Source organism: Geotrypetes seraphini, chromosome 5 (assembly GCF_902459505.1).
Source record: "Geotrypetes seraphini chromosome 5, aGeoSer1.1, whole genome shotgun sequence".
NCBI classification, from domain to species: domain Eukaryota; kingdom Metazoa; phylum Chordata; class Amphibia; order Gymnophiona; family Dermophiidae; genus Geotrypetes; species Geotrypetes seraphini.
In genome coordinates, this window is record NC_047088.1 from 107,761,951 (window position 1) to 107,786,202 (window position 24,252).

At 42.1% G+C, this 24,252-nt stretch overlaps 1 protein-coding gene across 2 annotated transcripts in view; it reads left to right on the top strand.

Annotated features, from left to right (window-relative positions):
- The window catches only part of SRCAP (Snf2 related CREBBP activator protein), an 891,636-nt gene that overhangs the window by 818,234 nt on the left and 49,150 nt on the right, over positions 1–24,252 (top strand). For both annotated transcript variants that reach the window (XM_033945009.1, XM_033945008.1), the window contains exon 32: positions 5,873–6,055. In XM_033945009.1, the coding sequence (XP_033800900.1) occupies positions 5,873–6,055 (183 nt within the window). The remainder of the gene's footprint in view (positions 1–5,872; positions 6,056–24,252) is intronic.

Genomic DNA, 24,252 nt, shown 5'->3' on the forward strand with positions numbered 1-24,252 from the left:
CACAAGGGATTCGAGGGCTCTCAACTCTCTCATCAATCCCTGTTGGTCGAATCCTCCCTCAAGAGGTCTCATCCGTCCCAGGTGTAAGCATCGGTACCTCCGGGCAGAGAGGGCTAGACCATGGATAAATTCGGGAGGCGCATATACCAGAACTCGATGATGGCTTCCAGAGTTCTCAATTATACTTTTCATTTTGCAACTTATTTGGAGTTCTTCCTGCCTGTGCTTCGGAAGTTTACGCCTTACATCGAGTCTCAGGCTCGCTTCGAATTTGAGGAAGTGGTCGCCTCGCTGTTCCAGCTGCGCCTTCAATTGATGCAATCCTCCTACGATGCCTTCGAGCTCTCGGCACGGGCTGCCGCCTGTTCTGTGGCTATGCATCGCTTGGCGTGGCTTCGGACCATTGACATGGACCCGAACCTCCAGGACAGACTTGCCAACGTTCCTTGTGCAGGAGCAGATTTGTTTGACGAATCCATCGAGACCGTGACGAAGAAACTGTCTGACCATGAGAAATCTTTTCAGTCCATTCTTCGTCCCAAACCTAAGCCGACGCAGTCTCGACCTTCTCGACCACCCTTGATCTATCAGCGGCGCTATGCACCCAGGCAGGCCCCTGTTGCGAGACAACCAGCGAAGAGACAACTTCCACAGAAGGCTCAACAAAAACCTCAGCCTTCTGCTGTCCCCAAGGCTCCTCAGCCTTTTTGACTCTCTCTTAGGGAGCATAAACAACCTCGTTCTGCCTTTCCCTGTTTTTCCCATTGGGAGTCGCCTCCATCATTTTTATCATCGATGGGCAGCTATCACCACCGACCTCTGGGTCCTTACCATCATCAGGGAAGGGTACTCTCTTCAGTTCCATCGGGTCCCCCCGGACCACCCTCCAAGAGAGTATCCTTCCAACTTGACACAGACCGCCCTTCTTCAGGAAGCTCAGGCTTTGCTCCGGCTCCGGGCCATCAAGCCGGTCCCTGTGGACCAACACAACCGGGGTTTTTACTCCCGGTACTTCCTTGTTCCGAAGAAGACGGGTGACCTGCGACCTATTCTGGACCTCAGGATCCTCAACAAGTTCCTGGTCAAGGAGAGATTTTGCATGCTGACTCTTGCTTCTCTCTACCCCCTCCTCGAGCAAAACGACTGGTTATGCTCTCTGGATCTCAAGGAGGCCTACACTCACATTCCCATTCATCCGGCCTCTCGCAAGTTCCTCAGATTTCGGGTGGGACATCTACATCTGCAGTATCGAGTGCTTCCATTCGGCCTGTCCTCATCTCCCAGAGTCTTCACGAAATGTCTGGTGGTAGTGGCCGCTGCACTCCGGAACCAAGGGCTTCAGGTATTTCCCTACCTCGACGACTGGCTCATCAAGCCACCTCGGCTCCAGGGGTCATCTCGGTGACCCTAACCACGATTTGGTTCCTGCAGAGTTTGGGCTTCGAGATCAACTTCCCCAAATCTCATCTACAGCCTACCCAGTCTCTTCCCTTCATCGGGGCGATTCTGGATACCATTCAGCTCAGAGCATTCCTTCCGCCTCAGCGCATGGAGACTCTTCTTCGTCTCTGCCAGTCTGTGTCTTCTCGCCCGTCCATCTCAGCGAGACACATGATGGTTCTCCTGGGCCACATGGCCTCTACAGTTCATGTGACGCCTTTTGCCAGACTTCACCTCAGAATTTCTCAGTGGACCCTGGCTTCTCTATGGACTCAGGTGTCAGATCCCTTGACTCGTCACATCATAGTCACTCCTGCTCTTCAGCAGTCTCTACTTTGGTGGATGACCTCTTTGAATCTATCCAGAGGTTTGCTGTTTCACACTCCTCCCCATCAGAAGGTTCTCACGACAGATTCTTCGACCTATGCATGGGGAGCTCATCTGGACGGTCTTCGCACTCAGGGATTCTGGACCAGTGCGGACCAGCTATATCATATCAACTTTCTGGAGCTCAGAGCGATCTTCAATGCTCTTCAAGCGTTTCAACATCTGCTTCACGACATGGTGGTCCTCATTCGCACGGACAATCAGGTCGCCATGTATTATGTCAACAAGCAGGGGGGCACGGACTCGGCCTCCCTCTGCCAGGAAGCTCTCAGAGTCTGGAATTGGGCGATTCGCCACAACACCTTCCTCAAAGCTGTCTACATTCAAGGGAAGGACAATGCCCTGGCGGACAACTTGAGTCGTCTTCTCCAACCTCACGAATGGACCCTCCATTCCAGGCCCCTTCATCAGATCTTTACTCAGTGGGGGACGCCTCAGATAGACCTCTTTGCGGCTCCCCACAACTTCAAACTGCCTCAATTCTGCTCCAGGATCTACACTCCTCATCGTCTCGAGGCAGATACCTTTCTGCTGGATTGGGGGAATCGCTTTCTGTATGCGTTTCCTCCATTTCCACTCTTTCAAAAGACTCTAGTCAAATTGAAATCCGACCATGCCACCATGATTCTGATAGCTCCTCGGTGGCCCAGACAACCTTGGTACTCCCTTCTACTTCAATTCAGCAGCAGGGAGCCATTCCTTCTTCCGGTGTTTCCTTCACTGCTTACTCAGCAACAGGGATCTCTACTCCATCCCAACCTGCAGTCTCTCCACCTGACAGCTTGGTTCCTCTCAACGTAACTCCTCACCAGTTTTCCCTGGCGGTGAGGGAAGTATTGGAGGCTTCCCGGAAGCCTGCTACTAGACAATGCTACTCCCAAAAGTGGACTAGATTTTCTTCCTGGTGTGTTTCTAATCATAAGGAGCCTCAGAGAGCCTCCCTGACTTCTGTATTGGACTATCTTCTACACCTGTCTCAGTCTGGCCTCAAGTCTACTTCAATACGAGTCCACCTGAGTGCTATTGCGGCTTTCCATCAGCCTCTCCAGGGGAAACCTCTCTCTGCTCATCCTGTGGTTTCCAGATTTATGAAAGGACTTTTCCATGTCAATCCCCCTCTCAAACCTCCTCCAGTGGTTTGGGACCTCAATGTTGTCCTTTCTCAGCTTATGAAACCTCCTTTTGAGCCTCTCAACAGGGCTCGGCTGAAGTTTCTCACTTGGAAAGTGGTTTTTCTTGTTGCCCTCACTTCTGCCCACAGAGTCAGTGAGCTTCAGGCCTTAGTGGCGGATCCACCTTTCACAGTTTTCCATCATGACAAGGTGGTCCTTCGCACTCATCCGAAATTCCTGCCTAAAGTGGTCTCTGAATTTCATCTCAACCAATCCATCGTTCTTCCTGTGTTTTTTCCAAAGCCTCATTCTCATCCTGGAGAATCAGCTCTTCACACTCTGGACTGTAAACGTGCTTTGGCTTTCTACCTGGATCGCACCAAACCACACAGAATTGCTCCTCAACTTTTCGTCTCCTTTGATCTGAACAAGTTGGGACGCCCTGTCTCGAAGCGTACCATCTCCAATTGGAGGCGGCTTGCATCTCTTTCTGCTATGCCCAGGCTGGATTACCCCTTCCCTGTAAAGTCACAGCCCATAGGGTCAGAGCAATGGCGGCCTCTGTAGCCTTCCTCAGATCGACACCGATTGAGGAGATTTATAAGGCTGCCACTTGGTCCTCGGTTCATACATTCACCTCACATTATTGTCTGGATACTTTCTCCAGACGGGATGGACAGTTTGGCCAAACAGTATTACAAAATTTATTCTCTTAAGTTGCCAACTCTCCCACCATCCCATTGAGGTTAGCTTGGAGGTCACCCACTAGTGAGAATACCTGCCTGCTTGTCCTGGGATAAAGCAATGTTACTTACCGTAACAGTTGTTATCCAGGGACAGCAGGCAGCTATTCTCACATCCCACCCACCTCCCCTGGGTTGGCTTCTCTGCTAGCTACCTGAACTGAGGAGACACGCCCGGACCATCGGGCGGGAAGGCACTGGCGCATGCGCAGTATGGGCATCTCGAAACTTCTAAAGTTTCTGCAAGCAAGTATGCTTGTGAGACGTCCGTATCGGGGCTCTGTCGGATGTCATCACCCACTAGTGAGAATAGTTGCCTGCTGTCCCTGGATAACAACTGTTATGGTAAGTAACATTGCTTTAGCAGCGTTTTGAATGTGTACAGAGGTGAAATACACATCACAGATGGCCCAGAGGTAATAAGCCATCAGTTTTGGAGGACATATCTTGCTAAGGATATTTAAAAAAAAAACAAAAAAAAAACAAACTTGAAACAGTTCAGAGGAAAGTGACAAAAATGGTAAAGGGTTTACACCAAAAGACATAAAAAAAACTTGAGGACCTGAAAAAAAAAATATATATATATATATATATATATATATATATATATATTTATTTATTTATTTATTTATTTATTTTTATTTTTTTTTCAGGTCCTCAAGTTTTTTTTTTAATGTCTTTTGGTGTAAACCCTTTACCATTTTTGTCACTTTCCTCTGAACTGTTTCAAGTTTTGTTTTTTTTCTTTTTATATCCTTAGCAAGATATGTCCTCCAAAACTGATGGCTTATTACCTCTGGGCCATCTGTGATGTGTATTTCACCTCTGTACACATTCAAAACGCTGCTAAAATGTCATTTCTTCATTTTGAACATTGGTAAAATCCATCTTTTCTGAGTATATTACTTGGGACACAAAAATAAAAACAGAAAATTACAGTAGCTAAAGACCATAGTCTGCCCATCCATACCAACTAATAAACTCTACAATCATTTCCTCTTCTTTAGAAATCCTCTGTGTTTGTTCCATGCCTTTTTGAATGCAGATACAGTTCTTGTTTCCACCACCTCCACAGGGAAGCTGTTCCTCCCATCCTCTACTCTTTTTATAAAGAAGTATTTCATTAGATTATTTCTATACTCCTTCTTCCTTCCTTTGCTCCTTTATGCCAGAGCTTCCTTTCAATGGGAAAAGGCCCTCTCCTCTGCAATTTGTACCATGGAAATACATAATTGTCTCTGTCTAAATGTTCATCTACTCTCTCTCATCACCTCCTGCTTATATGACTGCAACTTACTCCTTGTGAGCCTCGCACAAAATCATTTTTCTCCACTGTAGTTTATTCAAAATGTAACTGCATGACTTATTTCTTCACCATCACTGTGACCATGAAATATCCCCCTCTGGTCAGGTCATTATATTGATTCCCCATTTGCTTCTGCATAAAGGACATGCTTCTATAGCTCACCTACCAAATACATTCACTCCGTTGCTCATCATAACCAGTTTGATATTCATGGAAAAATGACGGTATATCAAATTATCGTAACTTCTCTCTCCCTTGCACACACTACATCATGAGCTTCATTTATCTGGCAAATCGCTTATCTATTCCCTTCATTGCTACTAATCAACTCTACTCTTTAAATGTTGTTCAGCCATTTTCATGGAACATACTTCCCGAGTAACTTGCATCACACTCTCTTGTGCCGTATTCAGATGCAGACCAAATTAAACACTCATCTTTATGTTGCTTTTACATCAGGCCCATTTCTTTATAATAAATACATTTTCCTAGACTCTTTTTTTGTCATGTATGTTTGATTAGACTAGATTTTAAGGTCTTGACTAAATTTTAAGGTCTGTGGAGAAAATTTTGATGGATGCAGAAATCTGAAAACAGAACAATTGCAGCAGCCAGTGGTCAGGACACTTGGAAAAAGGTTATGTAGAAAGGCTATATTGTCCAGATCTGTAATGTCAAGTGCTTTGTAAACCTTTATTAAAGACCACTTTGTCATTTACTTTTGCATTCACAATCTCATGTTGTTTTACAAGATCTGTTAGTTCCCCTAAGTTGCCTTTCTGCCATGCCATCACCTCAACATCATCTGTAATTGGACATTGATAACGAGTTATCATATTTTGAAATAATAATACGTCCTGTGCATTCTTTAATTTTTTTATTAGGCCCTCTGTAAGGCAGAAGATGAGGAAGACATCCAGGCTGCAACCCAGGCCAAAGCAGAGCAAGTGGCAGAGCTGGCTGAGTTCAATGAGAACATCCCTCTTGATGTAGATGATGGACTGGGAAGAGAGGAAGAAGAGGAGATGTCCAGGGCAGAGCAAGAGATTGCTGCACTGGTGGAACAGGTACATAAATTAGCTGCTCAGAGGTAAAAAAAAAAAAAAATAAAGTTACAAGGTTTTTGGAAGACAGTTTTTAAGCAGTGTTTACATGATCCAGTAGGGAACAGATCTTCCTGAGTTTTTGGATGATTTAGAATGTGGTTCTAATATCCCACAGTCTTATTGAATTAGACTGGCCCTGGGGTATGGCAGTTGAGATTAGCTTTAAATAGGCTGTTCCAACTAGATGGAACAATGAAGAAGAACGACACCTCATCTTGAGATATAGACAATCCAAAGAAAAGGCAAGGGGGACATCAATTCAATCAATGAGAAGATCTTTATTCATAAATGTAGTCCCAACAAGGATCCTAGTTTTGGCTTAATCTAAATGCCTTCCTCAGGGGACACTTGTAAAACAACTCACTGAATGCACTAGAGTCGTGTGTAGTGGCAGGCAAAGGCTCCAGTGTGTTCAGTGAGTTGTTTTACAAGTGTCCCCTGAGGAAGGCGTTTTTTTTTGTTTTGTTTTTTTAAATCTTTATTCATTTTCAAATCTTACAACAAGTGTATAATAATCAGAAAATTTTTTTTTAAAACAAATCACTTGACAATCTTACTTATAATCTTTAAAATATATAAATATAAAAGAAATCCCATCCCACCCACCCATTTATTAATAATAAAACAATTAGCAATTATTATCTTTCCCAACTCCACCCTCCCTATACCTTATCTAATAACAAGGTGTTTAAGATGTCTGATCATTAGAATAAGTAATCAATGGCCCCCAAATCTTTTTAAACTTATGATAATTTCCTTGTTGCATGGCAAGCACCCTCTCCATTTTGTAAATATGACATACTGAATTCCACCAAAAGGTATAATTAAGTTTAGTATAATCTTTCCAATTTCCAGTAATCTGTTGAATGGCAACCCCTATGAGGAAGGCGTTTAGATTACGCCAAAACTAGGATCCTTGTTGGGACTACATTTATGAATAAAGATCTTCTCATTGGTTGAATTGATGTCCCCCTTGCCAACTAGATGGAACAACATCGTTAAATTGCTAGTATCAATATGTAACAGCTTAATACATTTTAGTCAACTGGCAACTGAATTCAACGATTAAAAAAACTACAAAAGCTACTTTTGGATTTAAATGAAGCACTGTTATGATTAAATGACAACATTTGAGTCTTGTGTGCCTTTGAAGTGGCAACAAGAGTCTTGTCTGCTGATTAGACTCATACTATCTACGGTGTCCCTCTATCATATGCCAGTTGCTCAAACATGTTACTGTGCCTTTATTTTTCACTAAAAAGACTCAACATGAATGTGTTTCGGCCTTATGGCCTGCATCAAGAGTCTATAAATCAAAATACAAAGATAATATAAAAATCCATACATGAAAATAACTAATAAATTTTCATAAAAACATAATCATGAAATAACGGTAACATGATCATAAAAGTAATATGTACATATAATCACAATAACAGAAAATGCAGAGATGAGAGTATCCTATATAATAAAACGCTAGCCGCGCATGCGCACTCAGACCTGCGTGATCTGTAATCCCTGATCCGTGATCTGAGGTCCGTGGCAGAGTGCGTATGCGGCGGCTAGACAAAGGAAGAAACAGACTCGAGCGTTGTGGCCGACTCAGGATGGGAGGATGCGCCGCAAAGTGCTGCACAGATACTGGAGGGGGAGAGACATATCGCTTCTGCACATACCGGTACAAACCTCCCTCCAGCGTTGGCAGTCGCTGCACGTTAAACAGGCTGCTTCGCGACTTTCTCCTGCAGTTGAGTCCCTCTGCCGCATCACTAATGATGTCATCAATGACATGACATAGAGACTCAACGGCAGAAGAAAGCCGCGAACCAGCCTGTTTAGCGTGCTCTGCCCCCGAGGACAGCAGCCCTTCATTGACTGCCGGTGACCTGTTCAGCTACTCTCTAGAAACCTTCTCGCGGTCCCGACTCCAGCAGCACTGTACACATGTTGCTTCGGGGCCTTCTACTGCCCTGATTTACTCTGGCACAGAAGCAGAGCGAATCAGGGCAGTAGAAGGCCCCGAAGCAGCGTGTGTACAATGCTGCAGACGCTGCTGGTGTAGCAGGTTTGTCGGCACCGCGGGAAGGGAAGGGGGGGGCGGAAAGGGACTAAGGGAGCCAACCAGACCGTGGGAAGGGAAAGGGGGGGTAGGGAAAATGCTGCGGCTGCATAGGAAAGTAGTGTGGGGGGAGGGAAATGGAGAGGGAATAAATGCTGGTAATTTACATTTTTTTAAAAAAACTTACTCTGTGAAACTTCAATTATTACAAAAAAAAAAAAAAAATTGGTGACATACGACACCTCCATATACAAACAGAGAGAGACACACACAGGAAAAAAAAAACCCTTAAAGACAAGGAGCAATAGAGAAAGATTGAAAGAAAGAAAAAAATAAAAGGAGAGAGAGACACAGAAAAAAAAAAATCCACATACATCAGCCAAAGAGACCAACACCAAAACAAACACAGAGCAGGGAAGCGCCAACAAAAAAGACTTCAGCCGCGAGCCGCTCAATGGGACCAGGCAGGCAGCCATGCGAGGGAGAGCAACAGAATTAAAAAAGGTAACGTGCAGGGAGAAGTTGGGCCTGCCTGCGGGGAACACAATAAGGGAAGGGGGGGCCCTTGGAGCAGGCTAGACCGCGGGAATGGAAGGCGGAGGGGCCAAAAGGAGCAGGCCACTTCGTGGTAAGAGTAGGGAAGAGGGTGGGGGAAAATGCTGCTACTGCTGCACAGGGACCTGGAGGGGGAGGGAAATGCGAGCAGGAAGAGGTGATGATGGACAGGGGGGAAAAAAAGAAAGGAGGCTTATTGCTGGACAGGGGGAACAGGAAGAGGTGATGATGGACACGGGGGAGGGAAATGAAGGGAGGCCTACTGCTGGACAGGGGGAGCAGGAAGAAGTGCTGATGGACGGGGGGGAGGTAAAACAAAGAGAGAAGGGCTGCTGCTGGATAAGGGGAGCAGTGAAGGGGTGGTGGTGAACACAGGGGAGGTAAAAAAAAGGGAGAATGGACAGGAAAAAGCGGCTAAGGAGACAGAGAGAGAAAGAAATAGACAGACACACACATATATTCTAGCACCTGTTAATGTAACGGGCTATAAAGCTAGTAAAAATATAAGAGTATAAAAACGTTATACAGCCAACATATACTAAAAAAAATAGATATGTTTATCAAAAAAGTATTCCATATACATTTATCTCAGTTGGAACATCAAGAAATAATATATTATTTTGTAAGAAAGCCTTGTACAATTTTTCAAGTAAAAAATAAATATCATGCTGTTTTTTGCTTTTTTTTAAATCTTTATTCATTTCAAATCTTAAATCAAGTACAATATTGATATTTATCAATTAAGCATTCAAATACACTTGAAATCCTATAATTTATCATCATAATATAAAATATTACCCCCCTCCCTTTTATGAAAATGATTTGTTTCAATTATAATAAAAAATACCCACCCCCCTCCCCCCCTTAATGTCTTAAAATTTTATACAGGGAAGAATATTTGTAATTTTTACAATAATCTATTAATGGCCTCCACACATCTTGAAATTTGTTATAATTTCCTTTTTGGACAGCTAGTATCCTTTCCATTTTATATATATGGCATACAGAGTTCCACCAAAAACAATAATTAAGTCTATTCCAATTCTTCCAATTGTAAGTGATCTGTTGAATGGCAACCCCAGTTAAAATTAGCAATAACTTGTTATTATTAGATGAGATTTGTTTCTTAGCCCTCATTTCTATACCAAATAAAACTGTGTCATATGATTTTCTAATAGGGAATTAATTTGATTCAAGATTGATTTCCAAAATTCTAATATATATGGACAATAGAATAACAAATGATCTAAAGTCCCTGCTTCAAGATGACAATGCCAGCATTTATCAGATTTAGAGCTATCTAATTTTTTTAAATGGACAGGGGTCCAGAAAGCTCTATGCAGCAAGAAAAACCACGTTTATCTCATAGATGCAGACATTGTACATCTCATCCTCCAAGACCAAATACGTGGCCATTGAGATGCCGTAATTTCGTGCTTAATCTCAATGCTCCAAATGTCTCTAAGACCATTCCTTGGGTTTTTTGCAATAATCCAGATATTAATTTGTACCACTGTGCGGCTTGGTGTCCCAGAAAGTCTGCTTGAAAGCATAGGAATTCTAAACTATATTGATTATTAAGATTTTTCCATTCAGGGAACCCAGCCTGAATGGCCTGCTTCAGTTGCAGCCATTTATAACTTTGTGATTTATTCAAGCCAAATTTTTGTTGCAACTGTGAAAAATCAAGCAGTTTACCATTAGACATTACATCATGAAGAGTACGAATTCCTGCTATTAACCATTGCTTCCAGACAAGCTTAAATTCGCCAATTTGAATCTTGGAGTTAAGCCATATTGTTTGATTTGTAGATTTATGAATTGGATTAGAAGTTAAATTATTTATCAATTTTAAAGTTTTCCAGGTGTCAATAAATAATTTATTTTTTTTGTACAGCCTAGGCATTTTAGTACTAATAATATGACACAGCCTTACAGGAGACATGAGTTGCCATTCCAGTCTTAACCAATCTGGTAATTTTTCCATGAGTTCTGGGAGGACCCAATACATACCTTGGCACATAATATAGGATTGATGATACCTATAATAATTTGGAAAATTTACCCCTCCCTCTCAAATTGATTTTTGTAAAGTCACTAAGGCAACTCTAGCTATTTTACCTTGCCAGATAAATTTTGTAAGAATACTATTTATTTTTTTGTAAAAAGACCCCTGAAAAAACACTGGTATCATTCCCATTTGGTAACAAACCACAGGTGAAATCATCATTTTAACTGTTTGAACTCTTCCCCACCATGAAATATGTAAAGGATTCCAATGCTCACATAATTCAGTAACCTTCTGTAATATATGTTTTTCATTAATTTTTATTGTCTCATCTAATTTATTTTTAAGCCAAATATCTAAAAATTTAATTTCCTTCATCTTTCCAGACAAAAGAAAATGTATCAAATAATCCTTTTGTACAATAAACATTGAGTGGAAGGACTTCAGATTTACTCCAATTTATTTTATAACCTGAAAATTTTCCATATTTATTAATCAAGTTAAGTAAATTTAGAATCTTCCTTTCAGGATTCCTCAAATAAAGCAAAATATTATCCGCATAAACTGAGACCTTATATTCCTGATCTCTAAGAGGAATTCCCTTAATCTTCCTTGATTGCTGAATTGCTAATAATAAGGGTTCTAATACAATATCAAAAAGCAAAGGAGATAGCGGACAACCTTGTCTAACCCCCTCTGTAACTTAAAACATTCTGAAAAGTTATTATTAATATATAATCTTGCAGTAGGGGAGCTATACAACGTTTGAATCATTTGTATGAATCCTGATCCAATTCCAAACCATTCCATTGCTTGATACATAAAGGACCATTCCACTTGATCAAAAGCTTTTTCTACATCTAGCGAAACACAGAAAACTGGATCACTTATATCTTTAGACAAATTTAACATATGTAACGCCAATCTAGTGTTATTAGAAGAATGTCTCTGAACTACAAATCCAGTCCGATGCATTCCAGTGAAGTGGGGGAGAGCCTTAGCCAAACGTAAAGCTAATGTTTTAGCCAAAATTTTCCCATCTGTAGTTAGAAACAAATGTGGGATCTTTATTTGGCTTTGGTAAAACAATAGTAATTGATTCTGCCATAGTTCCTTTTATACAACCATTATCCAATTGTGTTTGATATAATTTTAATAAATAAGGTAATATGGTATTTTGAAAAGATTTGTAGAACTCTACTGTGAAACCATCACCACCTGGGGCGGTCCAACTCTAAGGGACCCCAATGCTGTTTGTAATTCTTTTAATGATATTGGCTTTTCCAATTTTTCTTTTATGTGATCAGGAATTTTTGGTCCTTTAACTAAATTTAAAAATTCTAACCCTTCTTTTTCCTTGTTTGAATAAGATTCAGAAGAATATAAGGATTTATAAAATTTCAAAAATTGTTTTAAAATTAAATTAGTTTGAGAATATTCAATCCCTTTTTCATCTTTCACCAACAATATTTTTGTTTTCCAATTTTTTGCTTTTAAATAATTTGCCAATAATCTTCCCGCCTTATTTGAATTTCCATAATACATTGTTTGTTGAAAGAATAAATATTTCCTTACCATTTTAGAAGCAATCGCATTGCATTTCCCTTTAATTTTTAATAATTCTTGTAAAGTAGAATTGTCCCAATTATTAATTAAGTTTGATTCTAATCTCTTTATCTCTTGTTCCAAATTAGAAAATTGTTTTTTAATTTGTTTTTTAGTAAATGTTGAATAAGAAATGATTTGTCCTCTTATGGTAGCTTTAAAAGCATCCCAAATTGTTTCTATAGAGATATCTTCAGTATTGTTAAATTGAAAGTATTCATTAATTTTTGGTTGAATTCTCTCAATAAAATTTGTTTCTGCAAACAATGTTTCTGCAATCAAATCTCCATATTGATTTATTATTCATTTGATCAATTAAATTTATTTTGATCCATACCTCTCCATGATCAGATAGAATGATTGGATCAATGCATACTTGTGTTACTTGTTGAACTAAGGAATCTGAAACAAATAAATAATCTATTCTAGAAAAAGATTTATGGACCTGGGAGTAAAAAGAAAATTCTCGATCATTAAAATGAAATATTCTCCATATATCATGCAAAACACAATTTTGTACCAAATTATCCAACCCTAATGACTTCATACATGGATCTATAACAGCATTGAAATCCCCAGCCACAACTAAATTAGAAGCAGCCAGTGGTATTAATAATTGGTGAAGATTTTTAAAGAATTCAATTTGGTTCGAATTAGGTGTGTATACATTGAACAGTTCCAAGGTAGTATTTCCCATTATCATTTCCACATGGACCCATCTTCCTGATGGATCTGCATTTTTCATTTTAAATAAGGCATTACATTTTTTATAAATTAGAATTGCTACACCTGCTTTCTTTCCTATAGCTGACGCAAAAAAACAATGTTTTATCCACTCACATTTCAGTTTATTAGATTCAATAGAAGATAAGTGAGTCTCTTGGATAAAGCAAATATCAATATTTTGTTGTTTTAGGAATAAAAGCATCTTTTTCCTTTTTATAGGATGGTTGAGGCCATTTACATTAAGTGAATATACTTTAATCTCCATTTAGAAAGTTAAAGATAAATATATAAATCATATCAAATAATCTATTATTTTGTAACCTTTTCATTAAAATTCCTTGTCTTACCATTTTCACTCTTTCTAATTCTTCCCATAGTTTAATATTCATTTTCTGAAATAAGAAAAACCCCAATCCCAACCCTATTCCCACCCATATTCCCTCCCACTCAATCTTACGATAACTTGAAAACATCAGAACAGGCAAGTTTCTACCAACCCTCCCTTAAATATCCTTTTTTTAAAAAAATTGAATAAATTACAGGAGTTTTTCCAATAATATAATTCATTAGTTTTCTATTACATGTCTCTGCTCCAGCCCTCCGTCGAGTGGTGGCACAATATCCTATTTTTGCCCCTGCACGACGGACATGGCGCTGGGTTTGTAAATGCTTGAAATTGTCATCTGTATCTTCTCCATATTCAGGGCAATTGTAACTTCTTGCCTGGTCTACGCAGTATTACCTTTCAGTGATGGGCTGATAAAGGACTACAATATTTATTTCACCTGTTTACTGAAGAGGGACATTTGGTCTCCTTTTTAGATTTACAATGTACCTTTGACTTACTATAAAATCAGACATTATGTTCACTCATTGCCTGCCGATACTTTGACCGAGGATTGTAGAGGCCATCTCTGAACTCTTTAGTTATCTGCACAACAAGCGGTGCCTCTTCGATTTCATCATGTAAGTGTGCGTGATACTCACCCTGGTCCTAATCTGGAGGTGTTGGCTACTTCTTGGGCGGAGGACCTTCATTGCTTTTTGACTGCATCTCAACTACAAGAAGTCCTTAAGAATCTGCAGCAAGTGTCTACAAATGTCCTGCATTGGGAACTTCAACTGAAAATTGTTCAACGACTTTATATACGCCATGCGTGCTTACCAAATGGGAATTACGCCGGTACATACCTGTCCTAAGTGTACTCAGGCACGTGCTTCTTTGGGCCATATGCTTTGGTCTTGCCCTCTCATTAATCAGTTTTGCTCTGCTTGGGTCATTACGTTTCAACATTGTGGAGCCGACGCTGGACTCCAACCCTTCGAGCACTTTTTGGATATTATACTATTACGTCTCCAAAACCAAAAGGGATGACAGCTTTTCTTGTCAGAGTGATGCTTATGGGCAAGAAAGTCATACTTACTAATTGGCTGTCTAATGACCCGCCTTCATATGGTCAGTGGCGGTCACTGATGATAGTGCAAGCTTCTTTGGAGTATAGACATTTTACCATTCTTGATGCAGGGCCAGGCCGATACTTCTGTTTGATCTGGGAACGATTCTGGATGGATCTTACTCATGCTGGAAGTCGACTTTTGAACATGTGAAGTCATAGTTCTTTTATGTTGATTGCTTTGGATCTGATGTTTCACCTCAGGCTTTGGGATGGGGGGTGGGTAGATGGGGATTGTACACCTATGTAAGATTTCAGCTATGCCTTATTGCTTGTATTTCTGGCACTTTTGTTTCAAACTTTAATACAAATTATTTGAACATAGGAAAGACAAGGAGAATGATTAAAACCAGAATAATAGAACACTACAGCAAAGCTTTTGACTTTGTGGATCACAATAAACTATGGAGAACTCTAGTGCAAATGGGAATACCCAAACACATAATTCAGCTGATAGAGAGCTTATATGAAAATCAAGACGCTGCAGTGAGAATTGAATATGGCAACACTGATTGGTTTCCAATAAAATGTGGAGTCAGGCAAGGATGCATCTTGTCACCTTACCTGTTCAACCTGTATGGTGAAACCATCTTCAAAAAAGCAAATTTGGAAGACAGTAGTGTCGGTTTCAAAGTTGGTAGCCGAAAAATAAACAACCTGCGCAATGCAGATGATATAACGCTCATCACCAGCAGCAAAGAAGGCATTCTGTATCTACTGAGAAAAGTCAAAGCTGAAAGTCATAACATGGGATTAGAACCGAACATAAACAAGATGAAGATCATGAACACAGAAAATGATGAAGATTTTGGGCTTGAAGGCGATAGAATAGAAGTTCTAAAGGATTTCAGTCTCCAGGGCTCTTTTGTAAACAAAGAAGCAACTAGCAGGAAGGAAATACTCTGCACAATAGCACTTGGTCCTTCTTCAATGAAGGCTCTCGACAAAGTGTTGAAAGGTAAGGAAAACACTCCAAACGAATATCAGACTTGTCCACGCACTCATTTTCCAAGTGGTCAGTTACAGATGCAAAAGCTGAACACTACGGAAACAAGAAAAATCGAACTAGAAACCCAGCATGGATAACAACTGCAGTTAAAAAGGCGATAAGCGACAAGAAATCATCCTTCAAGAAATGGAAAAAGGAACCAACAAAGGAAAACCAGGAAGAACACAAAAGACACCAGAAAAAATGCCATCAAGAGGTCAAGAAAGCAAAGAGAGAATATGAGGAAAGACTGGCAGGAGAAGCAAGAAACTTCAAACCCTTCTTCAGGTATGTGAAAGGGAAACAATCAGCCAGAGAGGAAGTGGGACCACTGGATGATGGAGACAGGAAAGGAGCGATAAAGGAAGAAAAAGAGATAGCTGACAGGTTAAACAATTTCTTCTCGTCAGTCTTCACCAGAGAGGACACATCCAATATCCCAGAACCCGAGGTGTTTATAAACGGAGAACACGACAAAAGACTGATTCAACTAGAGGTAAGTAAAGAGGATGTCCTCAGACAGATAGACAGACTAAAGAGCGACAAATCACCAGGCCCGGACGGCATCCACCCAAGAACTGAGAAACGAAATAGCAGACACTTCAACAAATATGTAACCTCTCCCTAAAAACTGGGGAGATCCCAGAAGACTGGAAAATAGCAAATGTCACACCCATCTTCAAGAAGGGATCAAGGGGTGACCCGGGAAACTACAGGCCTGTGAGCTTGACCTCGGTTCCGGGAAAGATGATGGAAGCAATGGTAAAGGATGCAATCTGCGAACACATAGAAAACAATGGACAACTGAAGGCGAGCCAGCATGGCTTCTGCAAGGGAAGGTCGTGCCTCACGAACTTGCTGCACTTCTTTGAGGGAATAAACAGCCAGATGGATAAGGGGGAATCCATAGACATCATTTACCTTGACTTCCAAAAAGCCTTCGACAAGGTACCTCACGAACGGCTACATAAAAAGCTGTGGAATCACGGGGTGCAAAGGGATATCTACCGATGGATCAAACACTGGTTGGCAGGCAGGAAACAGAGGGTTGGAATAAAAGGCCATTACTCAGACTGGCAATGGGTCACGAGCGGAGTTCCGCAGGGGTCGGTGCTGGGACCTCTACTGTTCAATATATTTATAAACGATCTGGAGACGGGGACAAAATGTGAGGTTATCAAATTTGCTGACGACACCAAACTCTGCAGCAGGGTTAGAAACACGGAAGACTGTGAAGACCTGCAAAGGGACCTAACGAGACTGGAAGACTGGGCAAACAAGTGGCAAATGAGTTTTAACGTACAGAAATGCAAGGTCATGCATGTAGGGAAAAAGAACCCGATGTTCAGCTACAAAATGGGGGGAACACTACTAGGGGTGAGTAACCTTGAAAGGGACCTGGGGGTGATGGTAGACACATCACTGAAACCATCGGCGCAGTGTGCGACAGCCTCAAAGAAAGCAAACAGAATGCTGGGCATCATCAAAAAGGGTATCACAACCAGGACGAAAGAAGTCATCATGCCGCTATATCGCGCAATGGTGCGCCCGCACCTGGAGTACTGTGTGCAGTACTGGGCGCCGTACCACAAGAAGGACATGGCGGTACTCGAGGGAGTGCAGAGGAGGGCGACTAAACTGATAAAAGGTATGGAAAATTTTTCATACGCTGACAGGTTAAAAATGCTGGGTCTGTTCTCCCTGGAGAAGAGGAGACTTAGAGGGGACATGATAGAAACCTTCAAAATCCTAAAGGGCATAGAGAAAGTAAATAAGGACAGATTCTTCAAACTGTGGGGAGCCACAAACACTAGAGGTCACTCGAAGAAATTGAAAGGGGACAGGTTTAGAACAAATGCTAGGAAGTTCTTTTTTACCCAGAGGGTGGTGGACACATGGAACGCACTTCCAGAGGATGTGATAGGCCAGAACTCTGTACAAGGGTTCAAGGAGGGTTTGGATAGGTTCCTGGAGGATAAGGGGATAGAGGGGTACAGATAGAACTTGAGGTAGGTTGTAGAGGTGTTCAGAAACCACTTCACAGGTCGTGGACCTGATGGGCCGCCGCGGGTGCGGACCGCTGGGCGAGATGGACCACTGGTCTGACCCAGTGGAGGCAACTTCTTATGTTCTTATAAGACAGAAAGAGGATTGACTCATTTGAGCTTTGATGCTGGAGAAGGATTTTAGGCGTGGGGTGGACTGCCAGAAAAACTAACAAATCAATTCTGGAAGATATCAAACTGGCTTTGTCACTTGAAGCCCAAATGATGAAGTTACTACTGTCTTATTTTGGTCACACCATCAGAAGGGAGAGATCACTGGAGAAGGCCATAATGTTTGGGAAGATCGAAGGAACCATACGAAAAGGGCGACCTGCAATCAGATGGCTGCACATGTTGAAAACAACCATGGGGATGACACTGGAGGACCTTTCCGGACTAGCACAAAACCGATTTCTTTTAGATTCGCAATTCATCAAGTCACTAGGACTCGAGCATGACAATAGATCAACATAATCAACAATAGAACACAGAAGCTGTATAAATAGAAATATACAGTCAGAACCTATCATTCAACAATGAAAAGAAGCAAATCACATCATAGGAGATATAAATATCTGGGAATCAGAATGTACTTATATCCCGAGCAACATTTCATTTAGACTTTTACATTTTATAATCACACTACTATTAACACCACTCAATTCTTTTTAATCCATACAAACAATACACTCTTTTTTTCAGCACTGTCCGACAAGAAAAGACTGTGAGACTCTTACCCCCTCTTTTACAAAACTGCGATAGTAGTTTTTAGTGCAGGCCGGCAAGCTGAATGCTCTGTGCTGCTCCCGATGCTCATATGAGCTCTATGAGTGTCGGGAGCAGTGCAGAGCATTTAGCGTGCAGGACTGCACTAAAAAACGCTATTGTGGTTTTGTAAAAGGGGAGGGTTAATGTATCACTTTGGTTAAGGCAAAACTTTCTTCTCCTTTGTAGTCCAGTTTTTGTGATAATTTCTGCCCTTTCATGAGATTATGTTCAATTATCTAATATAATAAAACGTTAGGCTGCGCATGCGCAGTTCCATCGCGTGGGTCCGTTTTCCGTGAGATGTACAGCATCTCAGATAGGAGTGGCATGCGCCCAAAACACTCTCTCTCCTCCCCCGAGATGGATGTCGGACACAGCGGCTATCAGCCCGTGCTGTTTTTTTGATCTGCCCTGCTCCTTGCCTGAAGTCCTCTCTCCTCCCCCGAAGCTGATGTCGGACGCGACGTTTGTCTCCCCCGAGGCGGATGATCTTATGGGAATCAATGTTCTTCGCTCTGCCCTGCTCCTTGCCTTACTATATTTTTAAGTTGAAAGACCAGGCAGCGGCTCCTCTCAGGATCCCCACCTGCGTCGGAAGTCCAATGCAGTCGGGGATCTTGAGAGGAGCCGCCGCCGCCATGTCTTTCAACTTAAAAATATACTAAGGCAAGGAGCAGGGCAGAACGATCTTCAAAATGGCGGCAAATTGATCTCCGTTCCTCCGGGGTCTGGGAGTAGAGGGATCGCGGCCACACCGAGGAGCCCAGCAACTTTCCGCTGTCCGACTCATTTGCCACCGCCCCCCCCCCCCTCTTCCCTTACCGCGGGCCCGACTGGCGATTCAAGCAGCGTGTCAGCACTCTTCATACGCTGCTTCGGGCCCTTCTACTGCCCTGATTTACTCTGGCACGTCCGGAGCAAATCAGGGCAGTAGAAGGGCCCGAAGCAGCGTGTGAAGAGTGCTGACACCCTGCTTGAATCGCCATGTGTAGTTGGGCCCGCGGGAAGGGACGCAGGCGGGGATCATGAGAGGAGCCACCGCCGCATCTTTCAACTAAAAAAAAACAAAAAACAAGGCGGATGTCAGCCCGATGGCTGGAGTTCACCGCTGAAAAGTGCTTCCCTCAACAGGAATCGTCGGGTCTAATTCAAATACTCCCGGCAGGTCGGGAGGGGGCAGAGCAGGCTCGCACGCCTGGCGGGGACCGGACAGGAACTAGACTCTCTGCAGGAGCCAGCCTGATGGCTGGAGATCACCGGACTGGACAGGGGGAGCAGGTAAGGGGGTGCTGCAGTACAGGAGGAGCAGGGAAGAGGTGATTCTGGACAGGGGGGGAGGTAACAGGAAGGGAGGCCTACTGCTGGATAGGGGAAGCAGGGAAGAGGTGCTGCTAGATGGGGGGGGGAGGTAAAAGGAAGGGAGAAGGGCTCCTGCAAAGGAGAAGAGCTACTGCTGGATATGGGGAGCTGGAAATGGGATGATGCTGAACAGGGGGAGATAAAAGGAGAAGGGCTACTGCTATATAGGGGGAGAAGGGAATGGGTGGGGGTGCTGCTGGACAGGGAGGAGGTAAAAGTAAGGGAGAAGGGCTGCTAGCACCCGTTAATGTAACGGGCTAAACAACTAGTTCAATTATAATCAATGGATGAAGTCCTACACTTATGTGAACACAACAAACAGAAGTAGAACTAAGTAGACTTAATTGTCAAAGGTTGCTCCTAAGCTCTCAGAGGCCTGCACTGATATTTCAAAATGTTTCAATCAGTATTAGCAGGAACAGGATATCTTTCATTGAGCTATGAGCAATTTTTTAGAGATTTTTTAAAATGCTGTATGCTGTGCAAAACAATAAAGTGCTCTAAATGTGCAAACTTTACAAACTACGTAATCGGCCCTTGACGCTGTAACATTTTCTCCACTAAAGGATAAGCAGCTGATGTTATCGCAAAGACAAGGATACCTGTATTTGACAGGAAGGGTTCACTACTAAGCCTTTAAAGTTTAAATATACAGGACTAGAGAACGGATCATTGCCCTCTGCTCTGTTTTATTGTTTCAGGTTTTTTTCTGGGTTTGCAATATCTACAATGTGAAAAGGAGTGGGAGTTTTATCTGGCAGTTGATTGAGCTCCTAATTGCCAGTTTTAAGAATGGGGAAGTAGAATGAGAAGAAATTAATCCAAATTAAATGATTTTTTTTTCTAGCATATATGTGTTTAATGTTTGTATTTAAATGTGATTTGATATGATTTATATATTTATCTTTAACTTTCTAAATGGAGATTAAAGTATATTCACTTAATGTAAATGGCCTCAACCATCCTATAAAAAGGAAAAAGATGCTTTTATTCCTAAAACAACAAAATATTGATATTTGCTTTATCCAAGAGACTCACTTCTATTGAATCTAATAAACTGAAATGTGAGTGGATAAAACATTGTTTTTTTGCGTCAGCTATAGGAAAGAAAGCAGGTGTAGCAATTCTAATTCATAAAAAATGTAAGCCTTATTTAAAATGAAAAATGCAGATCCATCAGGAAGATGGGTCCATGTGGAAATGATAATGGGAAATACTACCTTGGAACAGGCTAAAGTTAACTCTAGCTGAGTAACAATATAACATGATATGCCTCTGAACCAGTCATTAATATGTCGCATCTGACAAGCGAATTCATACCAGTGAACATTTAACATCCCATACCCCCCCCTATCCCTGGGTAAACACAGCCTAGAAAAAGTCATACGAGGTCTTTTACATAGCTATACGTATCGTTGTAGGCCTCTAGTAAGTTGAATATTGTGAATATGAGATGATAATAAAGGAAGTACCTGAAATCTATATAACCATTGGGAAATAATGTAATGTAATTTATTTCTTATATACTGCTAAACTCCGTTAGGATTCTAAGCAGTTTACAGAAAAATAGACAATAGGGTGCATTAAAATTATAAGTAAAATAGGTACTTAGAAATTCCCTTACTGTCCCGAAGGCTCACAATCTAACTAAAGTACCTGGAAAAATGACAATTAGTAGAGTAATGAAGAAATAAAATAGAGAATAGATGAGAAAAATAAGAAAATAAACATTCTAATAAGACTACAATGATCTAAAGGACTTTGAAAGGTTGAAAAAAGAGGGGAGATAAGAATAGATGCAGAGGGAGAACCGTTGAAGCAATAGAATTCTGGGGAAATTTAAATGAAATTTGAATGATAAAATAAAACAAAATAAGTGGTAAAACAATAAGTGAGATTTAAAAATATATCATAAACTAAAAAGAATTGAAAATAAAATCAAAACAATCAAAACTGAAGTCCAGCTTGAACGGGCCCCCGAGCCAACCGTTGGTCCGATGGCCGGACTGCAGCCCTCCTCCGTCGGCTCTCCCCTGCTGGAATGGGAGAGGAGCGAAGACAGTGTCGGGTGCCCCGCTGGAACGGGCCCCCGAGCCGACCGTTGGTCCAATGGCCGGACTGCAGCCCTCCTCCGTCGGCTCTCCCCTGCTGGAATGGAGGAGGAGCGAAGACAATGTCGGGTGCCCCGCTGGAACGGGCCCCCGAGCCGACCGTTGGTCCGTTTGCCGGACTGCAGCCCTCCTCCGTCGGCTCTCCCCTGCTGGAATGGGGGAGGAGCGAAGACAGTGTCGAGTGCCCCGCTGGAAAGGGCCCCCGAGCCGACCGTTGGTCCGATGGCCGGACTGCAGCCCTCCTCTGTCGGCTCTCCCCTGCTGGAATGGTGTTAGATGGTGTTACAGGGTTTGATTTTGGTCTTTTACTTTTCCCATCTGTAGCAAATACAGTATCCAATGTAAGTTGTTTTCTTGAAGCCATCTGAAATCACTTTAGTTAAACAGAAGGGATTAAATAGTTATAAAATCTTTAGTGAGAATGTCCAGGGAGAGGAGCTCTGCACTCAAACTGCCATCCTGAACCATATTGAACAGAGCCACCCTTCCTGCCACCGATAAAGGGAATGTGGACCAAATTTTAAGGAACTGCAAGGTGTCTTTCAATAGGGAATCAATATTACAAGCATATAAAGTATTAGTATCCTGAGGGAGCCATATCCCCAAGTATTTAATCGAGGTAGGGGCCCAGGAAAAGGGAAAATTGTCCTCCCAAGTGTCTTCTAGGGTAGCAGGACAGGCTAACGCGTGAGATTTATGATAATTTAACTTAAAACCTGAGTAAAACCGAAATTCTTCAAGGGAGTGTAAAAGATGAGAAATGGAAATACAGGATTGTGTTAGAGTAAAGAGCAAGTCATCTGCAAAGGCTAACACCTTTACTGTATGTTCAGCAAATGCAATCCCCGAAATACCCGGGTCCCGGAGTACTGTTCGCAAGAAAGGTTCCAAATAAAGCAAAAACAAAAGTGGGGACAAAGGATAACCCTGTCTAGTTCCCTGTTCTATCGGAAAACTATCTGTGATTACATCATTTACCAATAGGCGAGTCACCGGGAATGCATATAGAGTACGTATCGCCCGAGCATACCAACCAGTCAGCCCCATATAATCCATCACATCAAATAAATATGTCCAATCCACTTGGTCAAAGGCACGGGCTGCATCAAGGCTAAGCAACAACAAAGGTGAATCTTGAGCGTGAGCATGGGCAAGAGCCAGAATTGCCTTGCAAACATTATGTACAGCCTGTCGTCCTTTCACAAATCCCATTTGTTCCGACCCAATAACTCTTGGAAAAATAGATGAAAGCCGTTCTGCCAAAATTTTAATATCAACATTAAGAAGTGAAATAGGACTCAGGGGTGGTCACCTCCTTGCTCGGTTTGGGGATCAGTGTAATCAGAGCTTCATTAACCCCCTAGGGAACTCCCCCTGTTCTATAACTTGATGGTAATAGTTGCGCAAAGGCCCTCCAAGCTGAGAAGACAACAACTTGTAAAATTCGGCAGTAAATCCATCCAGTCCAGGGGCCGCGTAATTCCGCTGAATCTGGATAGCCTTCTGTAATTCTTTGAGGGTAACGGGAGTATTCAAATAATCAATGTCTTGGTCTGTCAAAGTCGGCAGACCAGAGTCCTCAATATAATCCTGGACAAGAGGGCCAGCCCCTCGAGTCTTCTCTCCTATAAATACCCCCAAAATAATTCAAAAAGATTCCTGCTATCTGATCAGTGTTGTGTTGCAATCTCCCCAAACCATCTTTTAGACCTAAAACAAATCTTGGGACCTTTGCCCGTTTTGTTAACTGAGCAAGTAGTTTCCCCGATCGGTTCCCATAGCAATGGTACTTAAACTTCTGATAGAATAACATCTTAACCGTGTGTTCATGAATGTGGGAATTAAGGGCTGTGTCAATAGAGAGTAAATTTTCCTTCATGGCTGGAGACAGATGATTATTATAATGACGCTTAGCTGCCGCCAAATCTCGTTCTAGACAGAGAATTCCCTGAGACTGTCGTCTTATTTCGAGCAACAACATAGGCAATAAAGTTGCCCCGTAGAACAACTTTAGCAGTATTCCAGAACGAGTTAGGAGTGTGGCAATGTTGACCATTAAATTCCACAAACTCGTCCCATTTAGTTTGCAAGAAAGTTTGAAAGTGGGTATCTTGAAACAAGTAGCTAGGAAATCGCCAATGCCGCGAACCTCTAAGACCAGAGCCCACATTCACGTCCACCCAAATCAAAGAGTGATCCAAGATAATAGAGGGACCTATAACTGCTGAGTCCACATTTAAAAAGGAATATCTAGTGGTAAGAATGTAATCTATTCTGGATAGTATGCCATGTGCACAGTGTTATGGAGCAGGCCTCAATGGTCAACCAAATCCAATGTTGCACAAAAGTTAGGAATACCTCGCGTCTGCGAACCCCCCGAGATTAATCCATGCGAAGAGCGGTCACAGCTAGGGTCCAAGACCTGATTAAAGTCTCCCGCTAAAAACACCGAGTTTGCCACTCGCTCTAGTAGCAACGCA